At 39.7% G+C, this 13,699-nt stretch overlaps 1 protein-coding gene and 1 long non-coding RNA gene across 3 annotated transcripts in view; both read left to right on the forward strand.

Moving 5' to 3' along the window:
* Window positions 1-13,699, forward strand: part of LOC145441097 (nociceptin receptor-like) — a 71,149-nt gene that overhangs the window by 49,954 nt on the left and 7,496 nt on the right. For both annotated transcript variants that reach the window (XM_080318893.1, XM_080318892.1), the window contains exons 3-7: window positions 2,358-2,554; window positions 5,165-5,278; window positions 7,482-7,794; window positions 8,290-8,556; window positions 13,382-13,494. In XM_080318893.1, the coding sequence (XP_080175019.1) occupies window positions 2,358-2,554; window positions 5,165-5,278; window positions 7,482-7,794; window positions 8,290-8,556; window positions 13,382-13,494 (1,004 nt within the window). The remainder of the gene's footprint in view (window positions 1-2,357; window positions 2,555-5,164; window positions 5,279-7,481; window positions 7,795-8,289; window positions 8,557-13,381; window positions 13,495-13,699) is intronic.
* On the forward strand, window positions 10,474-12,121 carry LOC145441108 (uncharacterized). The gene is made up of 2 exons (XR_013915739.1): window positions 10,474-11,876; window positions 11,908-12,121. It is a non-coding gene; the product is annotated as an uncharacterized LOC145441108 (long non-coding RNA).

The following is a 13,699-nucleotide window of genomic DNA, read 5'->3' on the forward strand; positions in this document are numbered from 1 at the left end:
CATGAACTAACAACTACAAAAATCGATCTGACACAAGAATGAAATCTGGCACTAGGCCTATAGAAAGTCAATAAACGACATTGAAGAATATACGTTGAATAATAAATTATATGAAGCATCACTTTTTTGGGAACTAAGGGTGTTCTTGGGAAGATCGGAAATGGCACCACTGTGCTAATTTTTCACTTGGAATCAAAATCATAGCACATTGGTCAATTGATATTTGTCATTTCCCTCCAAGTCGAAAACCTCAGCTCTTGCGTATTATTCATTCACGGAAATACTCTACAGTAGTAGAATCTCTTCATATATAACAGTGATTCATAACGTTTTTGTCTTACCGGACCCCTTTTGGACCGACAAGGATCCCAAAGGACCCCCTCACGTTTTAGTTCAGATTTAACACAATTATCGTGCAACCATAATTGTGCAAATAGTAACTCTATACTAGTGACGAACAGCAGCAAAATGACTTTTCTCGAAAATAATATCATATTATTCACGTAAAATCGGGTATAGGCTTTTCCTATTTCATAACGAATGCTGCAGCAATTGATATTAGTTTTAAATGCAACCCTCATTGGGACGGATTCAGAAAAAAAAAGATCTTATATTCTAAGCAATTGTGCATTAATTTGCTGAGACTCACAAATCCAAATCCAAAATGTTTTTCAAAAATTTCGAGGTTACCCTGCTGATTGAACTAGATACTTTCAACTTAATATGTTTTCCACGAACCTAACACACAACTCTCAGCGACAAAAGTGTGTAGCGTATCCACACGGTTGTACTATACCTGTAATATACGGGAGTGCATATACAGTATTCCACCCGTGGTGCAAGAAATCAGAACATAAATCAGACTGACGCGGTATGAATAAAATACAACATTTTAGTCCGAATTGTGCTTGCACATAGGAAAGTAGATGCACGTAGGACTTATAATCGCGATGTGATTGTGTTAGGTTCTGTATTTGTGTATCATCCTTTTGGATTTGAGTGCACACTTTTTTAGCTAAAAATGATCATTCCAAAATTGCAATATGTTTCTATCAGTAGGCTATTGGGATCTTGGCAATTAAAGTGCATGTAGGCTACAATGTACAGTCTGCACAGTAGGATGTTGACGGCGATTCTGCTGATGCGAGTCCTGGAGTCTTAGAAGTTATGCAGCGTAACTGTCTCGTGATTTCGTGAGGCTTTGCAGACTCCCCGAAAATGTTTTGCGGACCCCCGGTTGACAACCACTGATATATTACCTATAGCAGAGATGGTCACACTGCGGCCCGCGATGACAAGTCCGTTTTTCGATTATACGAAATGTTTCTGTTTTCAAAATATATTCAATTTTTGTGACGGCAACGTTAGTGGTGGACGGATTTCCACTGGTAAACCAATATATAAATAGCACTCTAATGGCAGGTATACTAAATGGCAGTTATGGCCGTTCCGCGTTCAAAACCAAACCTTGATCCGAATTGGAGTTTCAAAAATAAGTCGTACTCAAAATCCTGAATTCATTTCGTACCATGCCCAGATTCAAGTCCAAACCCGGTAATAACAATTTCGGTTATAAAACTGATTAAAATCTGTCTGAACAATACCTTCTTTACTCGAAAACGTCTACAACGTAAAAAGCATTGATATTTCCAAGGCAAAACGTATCTATTTCGACTACACAAAAACCGATACGTTGAAGCAGACTTACAACATAACTACACGAAAAAGCTGTGGATGTACGACAAACTGTATTTGAATATCTCCGTAAAATGAGAAGTACTCCGGTTATAACAAACACTGAGTTTGTGCGGCCTGTGAAGATATGTTAAGACGAGAATGTGGCCCGTCGACGAAAAAGTGCACCCATAACTAAAATTGAAGAATAACAATGCGACAACAAGTTTTACTTCGATATTTTCATTTTCATATAGGGTAGGTTGCTTCCTGGATTGTTTGTATTTCTAACAGTTTCACTTTGCATAAAACTTCATATGTATAAAACCGTATATGTTTCCTTATTTCTTTATGCTGTCTAGAGACTTTGTTTTTTATTGATATAGAATGATAAGTAAGGGGAAATATTAATGATACAAACGACGACTGTTTCAAATCAACTTCACTGTAAAAATTCATCGTAAAATTGTAGTTTTTCCACATGGTAAATGACCGATGACAAATAGATGAATGAAAATGCAATTATTAGCTCCGATCACTCGTCCCAATTCTACACGGGTGTGAAATAGTGTATACCGTCGAAAACGAAACTTATAAGATGTTTTGAAAGGATAATTCGATAATATTTCATTGAGTATGATCACTGGTTGAATCAGAAACTATAGTCGCTTTCAACTGTTCAGGTGATGAGTTTGGACAGATATATGGCAGTATGCCACGGGCGTTCGAATGTATTATCGAAATTCCGTAGCCGCCGAGCGTCGCACATCATCACTGCAACGGTGTGGGGCCTCTCCCTGATATTCTGCATTCCTATAATGTTATACAGTACCAAGATTGCTGATGGACTTCCACTTTTTGGAGGCAGGTGTAGATGCGGGTAAGTCTAAGGACAATTTTCGAGTTGTGGTACTCCATTTCGTAATTCATTTATAAATCATATACTGGGGGTGGCCAACCCTCGGCCGTAGCAGGCAATTTGTGCGGCCGTGATCACGTAATTCAATTATTATGTCTTGGCTGCCGTCGACATTCAATTTGAATGTACGAATTGACTCCCGATTTCTTCAGATATTCTAATTAATCTTCAAATTTTCTTCGCGCAGCAGACGATTCAATGTAACTTCATTTTTTGATTTTAATATAGTATAGAGCCCTTTGTAATCAGAGTCCCACAGTAAGGGTTGCATTTAAAATAAAAATCATTTTGAAACAAACATGTTTAAAACAACGCCCTCGTTTAAAACATGTTTATTTATTTTTTTCACAGCCATGACATCGCAAATATTCAATTGTGACGTCATGGTGGGTTGACATTGACAATTGAAGGCATAGGGTAAATATAGCTCCTATGACGAAATATCTGTACTATAGCTGTTGAACCGACTATTTTGAGGGTTCCAACCATCCCATATCGATATACGTCGGCTATATATCGGGTGGTAATTGTCCGTAGGCTCTTACAACATGTTTTTGCGAAATTATTTACACAATTATGGCTTAATTTTACTGCTTGAAAAATACATTTTTTAAAAGGCTTTTGTTTGAAACACTGTATAAAACACATGTTTTAAACAACCATTAGTTTTAAATGCAACTCTACCCACAGTACAGATGCCAACAACAGAGGGAAATTATGCGATTATACAGAAAATTATATAGAAATACCAAATGCGGAATAGTGTACTCATCACTATACCAACAATCCTGATGGGAGGTTATTAAATAACAGCATGCAACAAACTGACTAATAACAATTGGGCCAACCGAAGATGAATCATCATTTACAACTTGCCCTAAATTTGCGAAAACACCCCGTTCATCAACTCTACCGATTAATCTGATCGCATAGGCTGAGAACGGATGAATGTTTGATAGTAATATGTAATACTACTAATAGGTCAATATTAACGAAATTCATTAGTGAATCTGATTGAATCAATTGGAAAAATACATGTAAAGCTGGGTATTTGGTTTGCAGTTAGTTCATTACGACTATATGCCGTGAAATGTGGCCGTAGGCTACCTTAGTAGTCGCAATGCGGCCGTGAATGGCAAGACGGTTGGCCACCCCAGATCTATGTTAGATTTTGATCACAGATTGGGGGATATTGCTCACTTATAACAATGAAATTATAGCACAAGACGAATGGCAAAATTTCATCAGATGTGGTCAATGTAATCGCTCATGCTACTCTAGTAAACCTTTTTGTCATAGCACACCAGTCTACTTGCGTTATTCCGACAGCAGTCCAGTAAATGAGGGTGGAAATAATATCAATTTCAAGTTGCTTAGTTGCAACAAAAATAAATATGAAGAGATTCAAATTTACAGAATTGCCAGGGGATTGCAGAATCAGTGGCAACCCGGAACTGGCTTATTTGCAGTTGAGTGGATTAATAGTCGAAAATGGTGCTTCGGTTATACCCATTTCCTCCGTTGTTTTGATTCGACCTTTTAAATAACGAGCCATCGTACAGATTACGGACGGATGTTGGACATATAGCAATATGTTGTTTTAGTATTCATGTCATTTCGACCGCAATGGTCCTTTTACAACCGGTCGATGGCAATATATAATTCGTAATCCGTCGACGCGTCGAGTATAGTACTCAGACTACTCACTCACTAACTGCATGCCTCCTTTTTACATCGCCTAGGACAGGAGGGTGTCTGATTTCGAAGACTACTTCAAGTCGTTTCTACACCTTCCTATATTTCATTGTATCGCAGTCTTGTCGTGTATTGAAATGATGAAAATATTAGCAATAAGTTGAATTAAAATTGAATTGAATTGAACGCCACCGGATTCGTCGAGGATTTGAATATTTCATCCTGCCTTCAAGGGCACTTGTGGCTCTCGGCGCGATGTGGCTGTCGATAAAAATGTAATGAAATCCTTCCTTCTTATGTACTAACGAGATTCCTGCGATAGTTTACGATTTTGTACATGCCTTGATGTACTCTAAGTCAATGATTTGCCAAATGATAGGAGTTTTGTGTTTTCCTTTTTATAAATCTCATGGCAACATAATAAGAACAGAACGGGCAAATCAGCACCCAGCTTGCATGTAGGAGGGTTGCTCACAGCTCCCTCGTTCTCTACGACAGCAAATTTCTAATATGTCACTTCGGCGCGAGATCGTGGTGGCCTCTCTTCATCTCGCAAGCAATGACGGTTGCGATGGGACCAACAGACCTATTTATTTTGGAGCCACAACAAAATTTAAATAAAACGTAACTAAGTGAATCATAGCTCATACATTTATATTACAGCATGGTACCTCCAGCATCCCCACATTGCAATGTCAATCTATCTTATAATACTTCAGTGCTTGACTTATAAATTGATGGAAGCTCGACATACTCTGGATGGTACTTGTGCAATATACCGGCTGGACCTTGATAGTGGGCAATAAATGATAGCACGTTGGGGTCAATTATGATTGTTACTGAACATACGAATTGTGATCCAATACTCTGTCGCAGATACAATTTTCCTACGAGCGACTACAAGGAATTTCAAACAAGCTTTACGGAAGAATTGAAAACGATCTGTATAAATAGCCCGAACGGCGACCCGATCGTCTCGAATTTACCATCGTGAGTTGAGAAAAAATAGAATCCAATGTGTGCAAAGTATATGTTTACCTGGTTTTAGTTCAGAGAATTGGGTGTACAATGCAACGCTACATGTAGGCTGAAAGATATTGATACGAATTTATTCTCGAGCTGCCCTGTTTGGATATATCATAGTGTCAAGTCAAAGTATAAACGTCGTTTAGCACAGCGGTCAACAACCTTTTTTGCCCAGTGAGGCAGTAACACACGTGTCAACTGTCAAGGCATCATATCGGCGTGTACACATGATTGAAGATGTCGGCCATGTTCTGAGACTTTTCGTTGACAACATGTCTCCCTGAACCAAACATCCCGTATGATCGAGTAGTAACGCTGTCACAATCAGGCTCAGAATATACAGAGGCCTGAAATGAAAACCGCGTGTTCCACGGATTCACACCAGGGATGCGATTCAGGTCTACGGCACTTTCTGGTAACAAATTTTACTTTGGCTAAAATCAGCCAAATCACATTTTCATGTATGGATATTAGGGATGGTGTGAACGTGAGGTTCACGTTCGCGTTCTGTGTGTGAACCGCGGGAATTTAGTGGTTCACGTTCACAAACGAACCTTGATAGGTTCTGGACTGTGAACCTTTTTCATATATTACAATTTCCGCTTTATTATAACTTCTTTGGTTGAAATTTATTGCATTTCAACTGCAGACCACTCTATGCATGGCGCTGGCAGTATAAAAAATTCAACACTAAACTAGCATGCACCTTGACAATCTCATAAATTTTACTTGCTTCATTGTTACAAAAGTTTGCTCGAAATATCCAACGTTCCGTTTGTGAATTTGCTGTGAGCTTGACCTGCAATCACACAATATCAAGAGGGAAATACGCTACATGTAGGTACTCAACTTAGCCAGGGATATCCCTGACTTAGCGAATGATGCTTATTCAACCAATCAAACTGATATCATTGCCTGATGTAAAAAAAATCTAGCTGTCGTACGAGGTCAATCTTGATTTCATGTGTTTATTGTATCATACAAAACAAATCCTTTCGATTGGGATGTTGGCTACTGCTATATAACTTGTTAATGGGGTAATATCGATAGCAAGTATAGAAACCCGTTTTACGCTCTGCGCAATATCAATGTAGCAATACTCAGACGCCGAATGCATTGTCTGGTCTGGCCTAGACCGTTAAGTCGTAAGCTTACATTCCCTAGCAAGTCCTCGTCTAAATTGTTGGCAAAGCGACGGAAGATATTGATTTTATGGGATTATTATATGATTTGATTGCCCCAGTTGACACACTTGACGACGTTCACATTGTTATAGGCTATCACATCACTGAAATGTAAGTTTGGAATTAGCGATATGACGTCACGTGACGTCATGAGGTTCACGTTCGCGTTCACACAGAACCTTTCAAAAAGACTCGCGTTCACACGAACCTGAACCTTTCTGGGGTTCACACCATCCCTAATGGATATACCCCAGTCCAGAGTAGGTATTGCTTGGGTGTACCAAGTTCCATGGTTGCAATATGCATTTCTCAAAAGTTATGCGATGCTCAACATCAAGTTATGCTAGCGTTTCTCAACCTTTCTAAACCTAGCGGAGCCTTACGCTAATCTACAAGTCTTCGGTGAACCCCAACGTCATGTTATGTATACGTTGACTATATTGAGTGCAAATCGTGCGTAGGCCCATACTACATGCTGTGTCGAAAGTATTTATACACAATTTTGGCAACTGTTAAAGAAAAAATAATTTTGTTTTTTAAAGGCATTTTTTAAAACACTGTTTACAAACATGTTTTAAATAAAGTGTTTTAAAACACCCGCATTTGTTTTAAATGCAACACTAGCCATATCGTATTGCTCGGTAAAAACCCAACAGCGTGATACCAATTGCATGACCTAATAAATATCAGAGATAATATCGGCATTTCAAAAGGATCTGGTTTCAATTAAGAGCCACGTATCACCACTGCATACAACATATCCCCACATCAATCACAATTCGACTAATGGCGGCTAATTCCCTGCAGTCAAAGTTTGCCAATACGGGCGTGTCATCACGAATCATATATGAGTTGAGTGTGCGTGTGCGTCTTGACCTCCGACGAACCCCGTTTACTGGATCAGCGAAACCCTGGGGTTCGTTTGAACCTTAAGAACCCTTGCACTGTACATTGACATCACATCCGTTTCATTTCGTTTTTAGATATTATGAGAACGACGTCACTACAACATCCTTCCTTGATACGGCTGAAACAACTGGCATATCCACAGGAAATATCAGTGCTGCGTCACCAATACCTTTTGGTGATGATTTGGCAATCGCAGATAACGGCAGTGGTATGTTGGATGTGAAGGATGAAACGGACACGTTTGCTGGGGAAACTCTAAGTGGTACGACACAGTTCGACGATATGTCTGAACCAGGATTGAATATCTGCAATGACCACACTCAAGGACCTGGCTGGTTCCATTATTTGCGTTTCCTATTCGTCGGGATGTTCATCATACCGCTCCTAGTAAGACTGTCTGCGTAATTACCAGAGATGAGCATGGATTAGGATTAGGTTTTGAAAAAACAGGATTTGTGAAATTTTGTCGGATTTGGATTGGATTTGGATTGGACATTTTTTTAGAACGGATTAGGATTTGGATTGGATTTATGTATTTTCTGGGAGATTGAAATGTCGTGTCGCAAATGGCGACAAACTTTATTCAGATCAGTTATTAATGTACTTATAGTTACTAGGTTATCTTGAATCAAGTGAATCGTTGGTTGCGAAAGAAAATTTTCGAATCCCTCCATTGCATAAATTAGTTTTTTTCTGAATTTCCAGTTGGAATCGGATTAGGATTGGACATGGACCTGAATATGAAAAAGTTATAGATTAGGATTTGGATTTGGATTTGAAGGTTCGGATTTGGATTGGATTAGGACATAGAAATTTCAAATCCGCTCATCTCTGGTAATTACTCGTGTCAATCCACATATAAAATGTACTTTTCCGCGGCAGATAATGGTTTACTGCTACGCCCGCATCGTTCAACATTTGTTACGTATGAAAGCGGCGCAGCAGGAAAAAAACAGCGCTCACTACGGAAAAGAAGAGTCTATTACGCTCCAACGGGGAAGGCGGAGACCGTCCGTGGCCTCGCAGAAAGCCAATAGGAAAATATTCCGGGTCAACATCACGTGCATTTCGCTCGTCATCATTTTCGTCGTATGTTGGCTGCCTTTCCATTCCTACCACATGGCCAGAATTGTCGGCATACATCAAAGTGTGGGTATAATTATTTTGATCGTGATATTATAATTAGCGATATCCGTTCAGCCGATGCGTTTGATAACAGCACCTGTACAATTGTGCATGTAGCTACTTTACATAAAGCCCCAATAAATGTCTTCGATTCTTACTCGATAGTCTTAAGCGTGTGCCTGCTCCAGTCAGTCTCCATGATCGCTTTAGGTTAAGGTTACATATCGCGAACAGTATCGTGTATATCAGTGGTTCTGAACCTTTTTTCCTCCAGAGCCCATTTTCAAAAATTACCGTGCCCTAAGTCCCCCCCCATCCGATATTTTAAGGACTGTAATGAGCAGAGCTGGTCAGTAACGAAGTACTTTTACTTTTTGGAAGTACTCAAGTAGATTTGTCTGTAGAATCCGCGCCTTCGATTTGATATGAACAAGTGCTGAAAATCCATTTCCGCAAAAATAGGTTATGGCGAATGAGTAAATACGCGTAACGCTTCCGACGAGACATCTGGGTAGCCTATGATCCTGGTTCGGTTTCTGAGCAATTTTTATCAGGTCAGTGCACCACAAAAATTGCGATACAATGAAAAGATAGGAAGGTGTAGAAACGACTTCGAGTGGTCTTTGGAATCAGACACCCACCACATATATGGCACCCAAATTAAAAAACATGTTTTTTAATGAACAAATAACGTCCAGCCTAGTCACTCCGATCTAACAGAAGCCGTACAGCCGCATGCGGCCGTAAAAGTAGCTTTGTGCGGCCGTGACACGTAATTTAATTAGTATGTCTTGGCGGCCATCGACAGGCAGCTTGAATTGACGAATTGATTCCTGAATTTTTGAGAGATTTTAATTTATCTTGGAATGTTCTTGGTGCTATACGCGCAATTCTATGCCATACTTAGCTTTTCGATTTTAATATAGTAGCTCCCTTTGTAATCCAAACCCCGCAGTACAGATGTCTTTCTTTCATGCCAACCGCAGGGGGAAATGATGCGTCCTATAGATATATATACCAGCTCGGCAACATGCGCTTCTCACGAAAGAGATTTGTTTCTGGTATATTTAAGTGTTTCCAATATATTTCCAGTATAGCAGTGGTTCTCAAACTGGGGGGCGTGAAAGCATTAGAAGGGGGACGCGAAGCTGCGGTCAACTGAAATAATTTTTCGAATTACGCACAATTTAGCTTCACTTCTTGGTTATTGGTCTGTGCATGGTCCTAATTTCATATCTGAGAATCCTCTCATCAACAATCATAACTTTTTATGCCATCAAACTATCTTCTGGTAATGCTAGCATTCTGGTTGTATTTTGTGAGATGACGATAAGGGGGGCGCGAAATTTTTCAGTATCATAAAGGGGCGTGTCTAAAATAGTGCATGCAGCACAGTGACTAATAGCAATTGATCTCCCCGACGATGCATCATCATGTGTAATTTAGCCTCAATTTTCCGAAGACACTACTTCCATCAACTCCACCAGTAAATCTGATCACATGGGCTGAAAAAGGATGAATATTTGATAGTCATATTTGAATCTACTAATAATGATGACGAAATTCATTTGTGAATCTGAAAAAAATTAACGCGACTCTAACGTATCCCAGATTTTATTCATAATATGCCCATGCCCATTGCCCACTCATGATTTCGGTGTGTAGGGGAGATGTGGTGCCGATGGATCACTGGAACCGAAAATACTTGAAAAATTCTTCATGATAATTCCATGATTACACTCCGTGAATTTGTCTACAATTACATGCTGGCAGAATCTTTCCTCACATGCAAAAATATTCGACCTGCGTGAGTTATGGGGTCTGTGACGAATGATTTACGTTTTAGGGGGGGTAAAGTAAATTTGGATCGACATTTTCATTTTCCTAATCACCTTCCAGACTAAAAAACCCGCCATAATTTTTGATGTGAAGTATAGGGTGTATAATGGCACATATTTTTTGAATCAATACCATCCTCGAGTGGACTATTTTCAATTCAATTACAATATTTATGGGGTGGGGGACCTATGGTACCATAGCCAAATCAAGCAAAATAGATGGACCAACTAATCACTTACAAACAGAAAATCGCCTACATATATATAGGCTGTAAATCATAGTTACTTGTGGTGTTTTATCGCTATTACGAGGTATTTTAAAGTCAAAATGTCGATATGCGGGAAATGTGTATGCGGCATTAACTTTGTAAGTTTGGGCGTATATCAAAACATGATTTCATGCCAACATTCGAGTTGATATAATCTATTTTATTCTTGAAGGTCGCGACGAAACATTCCTCATTGGCTTGCTGTAGCTTAGCTTATAGTGCGCAACAAAACAAGTTAACAAATTTGAGTTTTTGAGCGTGTGTCTCATAGGTCCCATGGTCGTGTGCCTTTGGACCCACCGGGTGGGGACCGATGACACGTTCGAGCAACAAATTTTAAACGTATATTTATAAATATTTTTTGAAAAGGCGGATACCCATGTAAATGTCCGCGATAGGTAGAGCTTGTATCGAAGTGTTGAGACAGCAAAAGATCTACTATTCTCGGCTGAAGATTTGAGGACCAGAGCTCATTTTGCAATTTTTGATCCATCGGTACCACATCTCCCCCATATTAAACCGATATGAGAAAGTAGATTAGTCCGCAGTTCACCGGAAATGGACCTGGACAGTGGAAAGTTTAACAAGCGTATATGGTTCCCAGTTAGTTCCTTGCGGCTTATGCACTGGAATGTGGCCGTAGGCTACATAAGTACTCGAAATGCGGCCGTGAATAGCAAAAAGGTTGCCCACCCCTGGACTCGAACCTCTACTCAGTGACTTGAATCGAGTCAAAATATATAAAAGTGAGATTGACTTGTGACTTGGTTACAACCCTGCAATGAAGCGAAACCACCTCGTGATTTTCCTGATTTAAAGAATTACAAATTAGGTTACCAACCATTTCTCAAATTTAGAGGTTTCTCGGACCCCCTGGAAATGCTTCACGGACCTCCGCTTGAGAACCACCGTACTAAACTAAAAGAAGAACTCGATTCAAAATTGCTATTTGTTCACTAGCAAATAATTTTGCGCTGAGGAATGTTTCTGCCGTGTGGGGTTCAGATTGCTACGACAAGATAATTCGACTCGAGCCATCTAAGTACCTATGAACAATTACAGATATTTATATCGAAGTTTACGGCCAACATAAGGGCAATTCTTTTCGAGTAAGGTTTTCCCGCAGACGATCTTTTAGGCACACTTCTCGTAGTGTGTTCTATGCGCCTACGGACGATTACCACCCGATATATAGCCGACGTATGTGATATATGGGATTGTTGGAACCCGCGAAATAGTCGGTTCAACAGCTATAGTCGTAGATTTAGATCATTGATACCGAGTGCATGTTCTGATGATGATGACTGCCGAAAGTAAAAATTCTGCATGACGATGTAGTCCAGGTTAAAAATATTTTTGGTCCGTATATGACAGGGGTTGGAAGCCTATTTCATCAAAGGAGCTATATTAACCCTATATTTTCAATAGTCAATATCAATCAACTATGACATTACAATTGAATATCCGTGACGCCGTTGCTTTTTAGAAAAAAAATACCATAAATCACATGTTTTGACCCTAACCACAATACGAAATAGCATCACCCTATATGATACGATGAAGAAATATTCAGGTGATTTAATTTTGTAGCTCTCAAATACAAGTAGACAATATTTAGGTAATCATTTTGTCCACAATGCATATTCCAACTATAAGGGGCTGTCACACACAAAAGTGATATACAGTGCCACTTTTTTCGATTACCACACGCTCTGCTCTGCAAGATGAAATACCTAGTTGGAGACATTTTGTTGCAAATAACCCTAACAATCGTGTCGGAAGTGTTTTAAAGGGAAATTGACGATCTAAAAGTACGCGCAATTCATTTTACATGGATTAGAATAAGTTACTATATTTATGAAAACATATGTTAATTTGCACTGAAAACTCATTGATGATATGTCCTGCTACTAGACCCTCTACTGTAAAGCCATTTTCGTTCAGCCCCTCGAACGCCGCCTCCCTGAGCCCTGCTCCCCCCATATCGCCCACTGAGCGTTTCCCCCCTTCAAAATCTGAATCGCCCCGTGAGGGTGCTGGAGGCGAGGATGAGAACCAGTGGTTAAAACAAGTAGTGATGCAGACAGTAACATACGACACAGAAACAGTGGTTGATATTCCAAATCGTTAGGGTAAAAGAGCACTACTAATGCGCGTCCTTACTCTCGTATATATTCTTCGCGATTACTATAGTCCAGTGGCTCCAATCCTTTACCTAGTACTACCTAGTACTAGTACCTAGTAGGCTAGTACTAACCTTACGCTAATCCGCAAGGCTTCGGACCACCAACTTTTCGCTGAGTCATGAAGACAAATCTACCACAATACATATCTGCCGATACATCACCCTCACGAGACTGCTGGCTCAGGGAACCCTGAACACAAGTTAATAACCACTATTATAGCTATAGATATAGGTTTATTGGCAAATCGTGAATTCAGAAGATTACTGCAACACCAATTGGTTTCGAGTTTGTGTCCGACAACGCCTGAATCCAGAATTCCTACCGAGGTGTAAAAGTTTTTTTAATGCTCTCTTCTCGCCATCTTATCAACGTTAGCGGTGTCTTTCAAAAGCCTATAACGGGAGTGGGCCGTGCTACAAGTTGACGGCTGAGGAAACATAATAAGGAATATCGGTCTGGTGTAAAATAGAAATTGTAGTTTAAAATCCCTGAATACCACAGTAACAACAACAAAACTACGTTGCTTCTATGAACTTACGATTGCATTGTATTGCAGAAGGAATTTTGCGCGAACATGCTCAACGCAGTATCGTTGATGATTTTTCTGAATTCAGCCATAAATCCTGTTTTGTATAACTTTATTGGAACGAGGTTCAGCGATCGATTCAGGTGCGTGTATTAGAGCTGGCTACGGGCCGGAGCCGGATTGGATTTCTCATTTTTGGCTAAGGCCGGATTAGTACTTTTCATAATAGGACAGCCTTATCCTCCTCCACCTTCGAATCAATAGTTAAAGCGAAACGTTCATGGAAATAAACCACATGTTAATTCCAAGTTGGCATAATTATTTCAGATAAGGATAGGGTTTATCTCT

This window comes from Botryllus schlosseri, chromosome 6, assembly GCF_051294905.1.
Source record: "Botryllus schlosseri isolate E-star chromosome 6, Bs_hap1, whole genome shotgun sequence".
Taxonomy (NCBI): domain Eukaryota; kingdom Metazoa; phylum Chordata; class Ascidiacea; order Stolidobranchia; family Styelidae; genus Botryllus; species Botryllus schlosseri.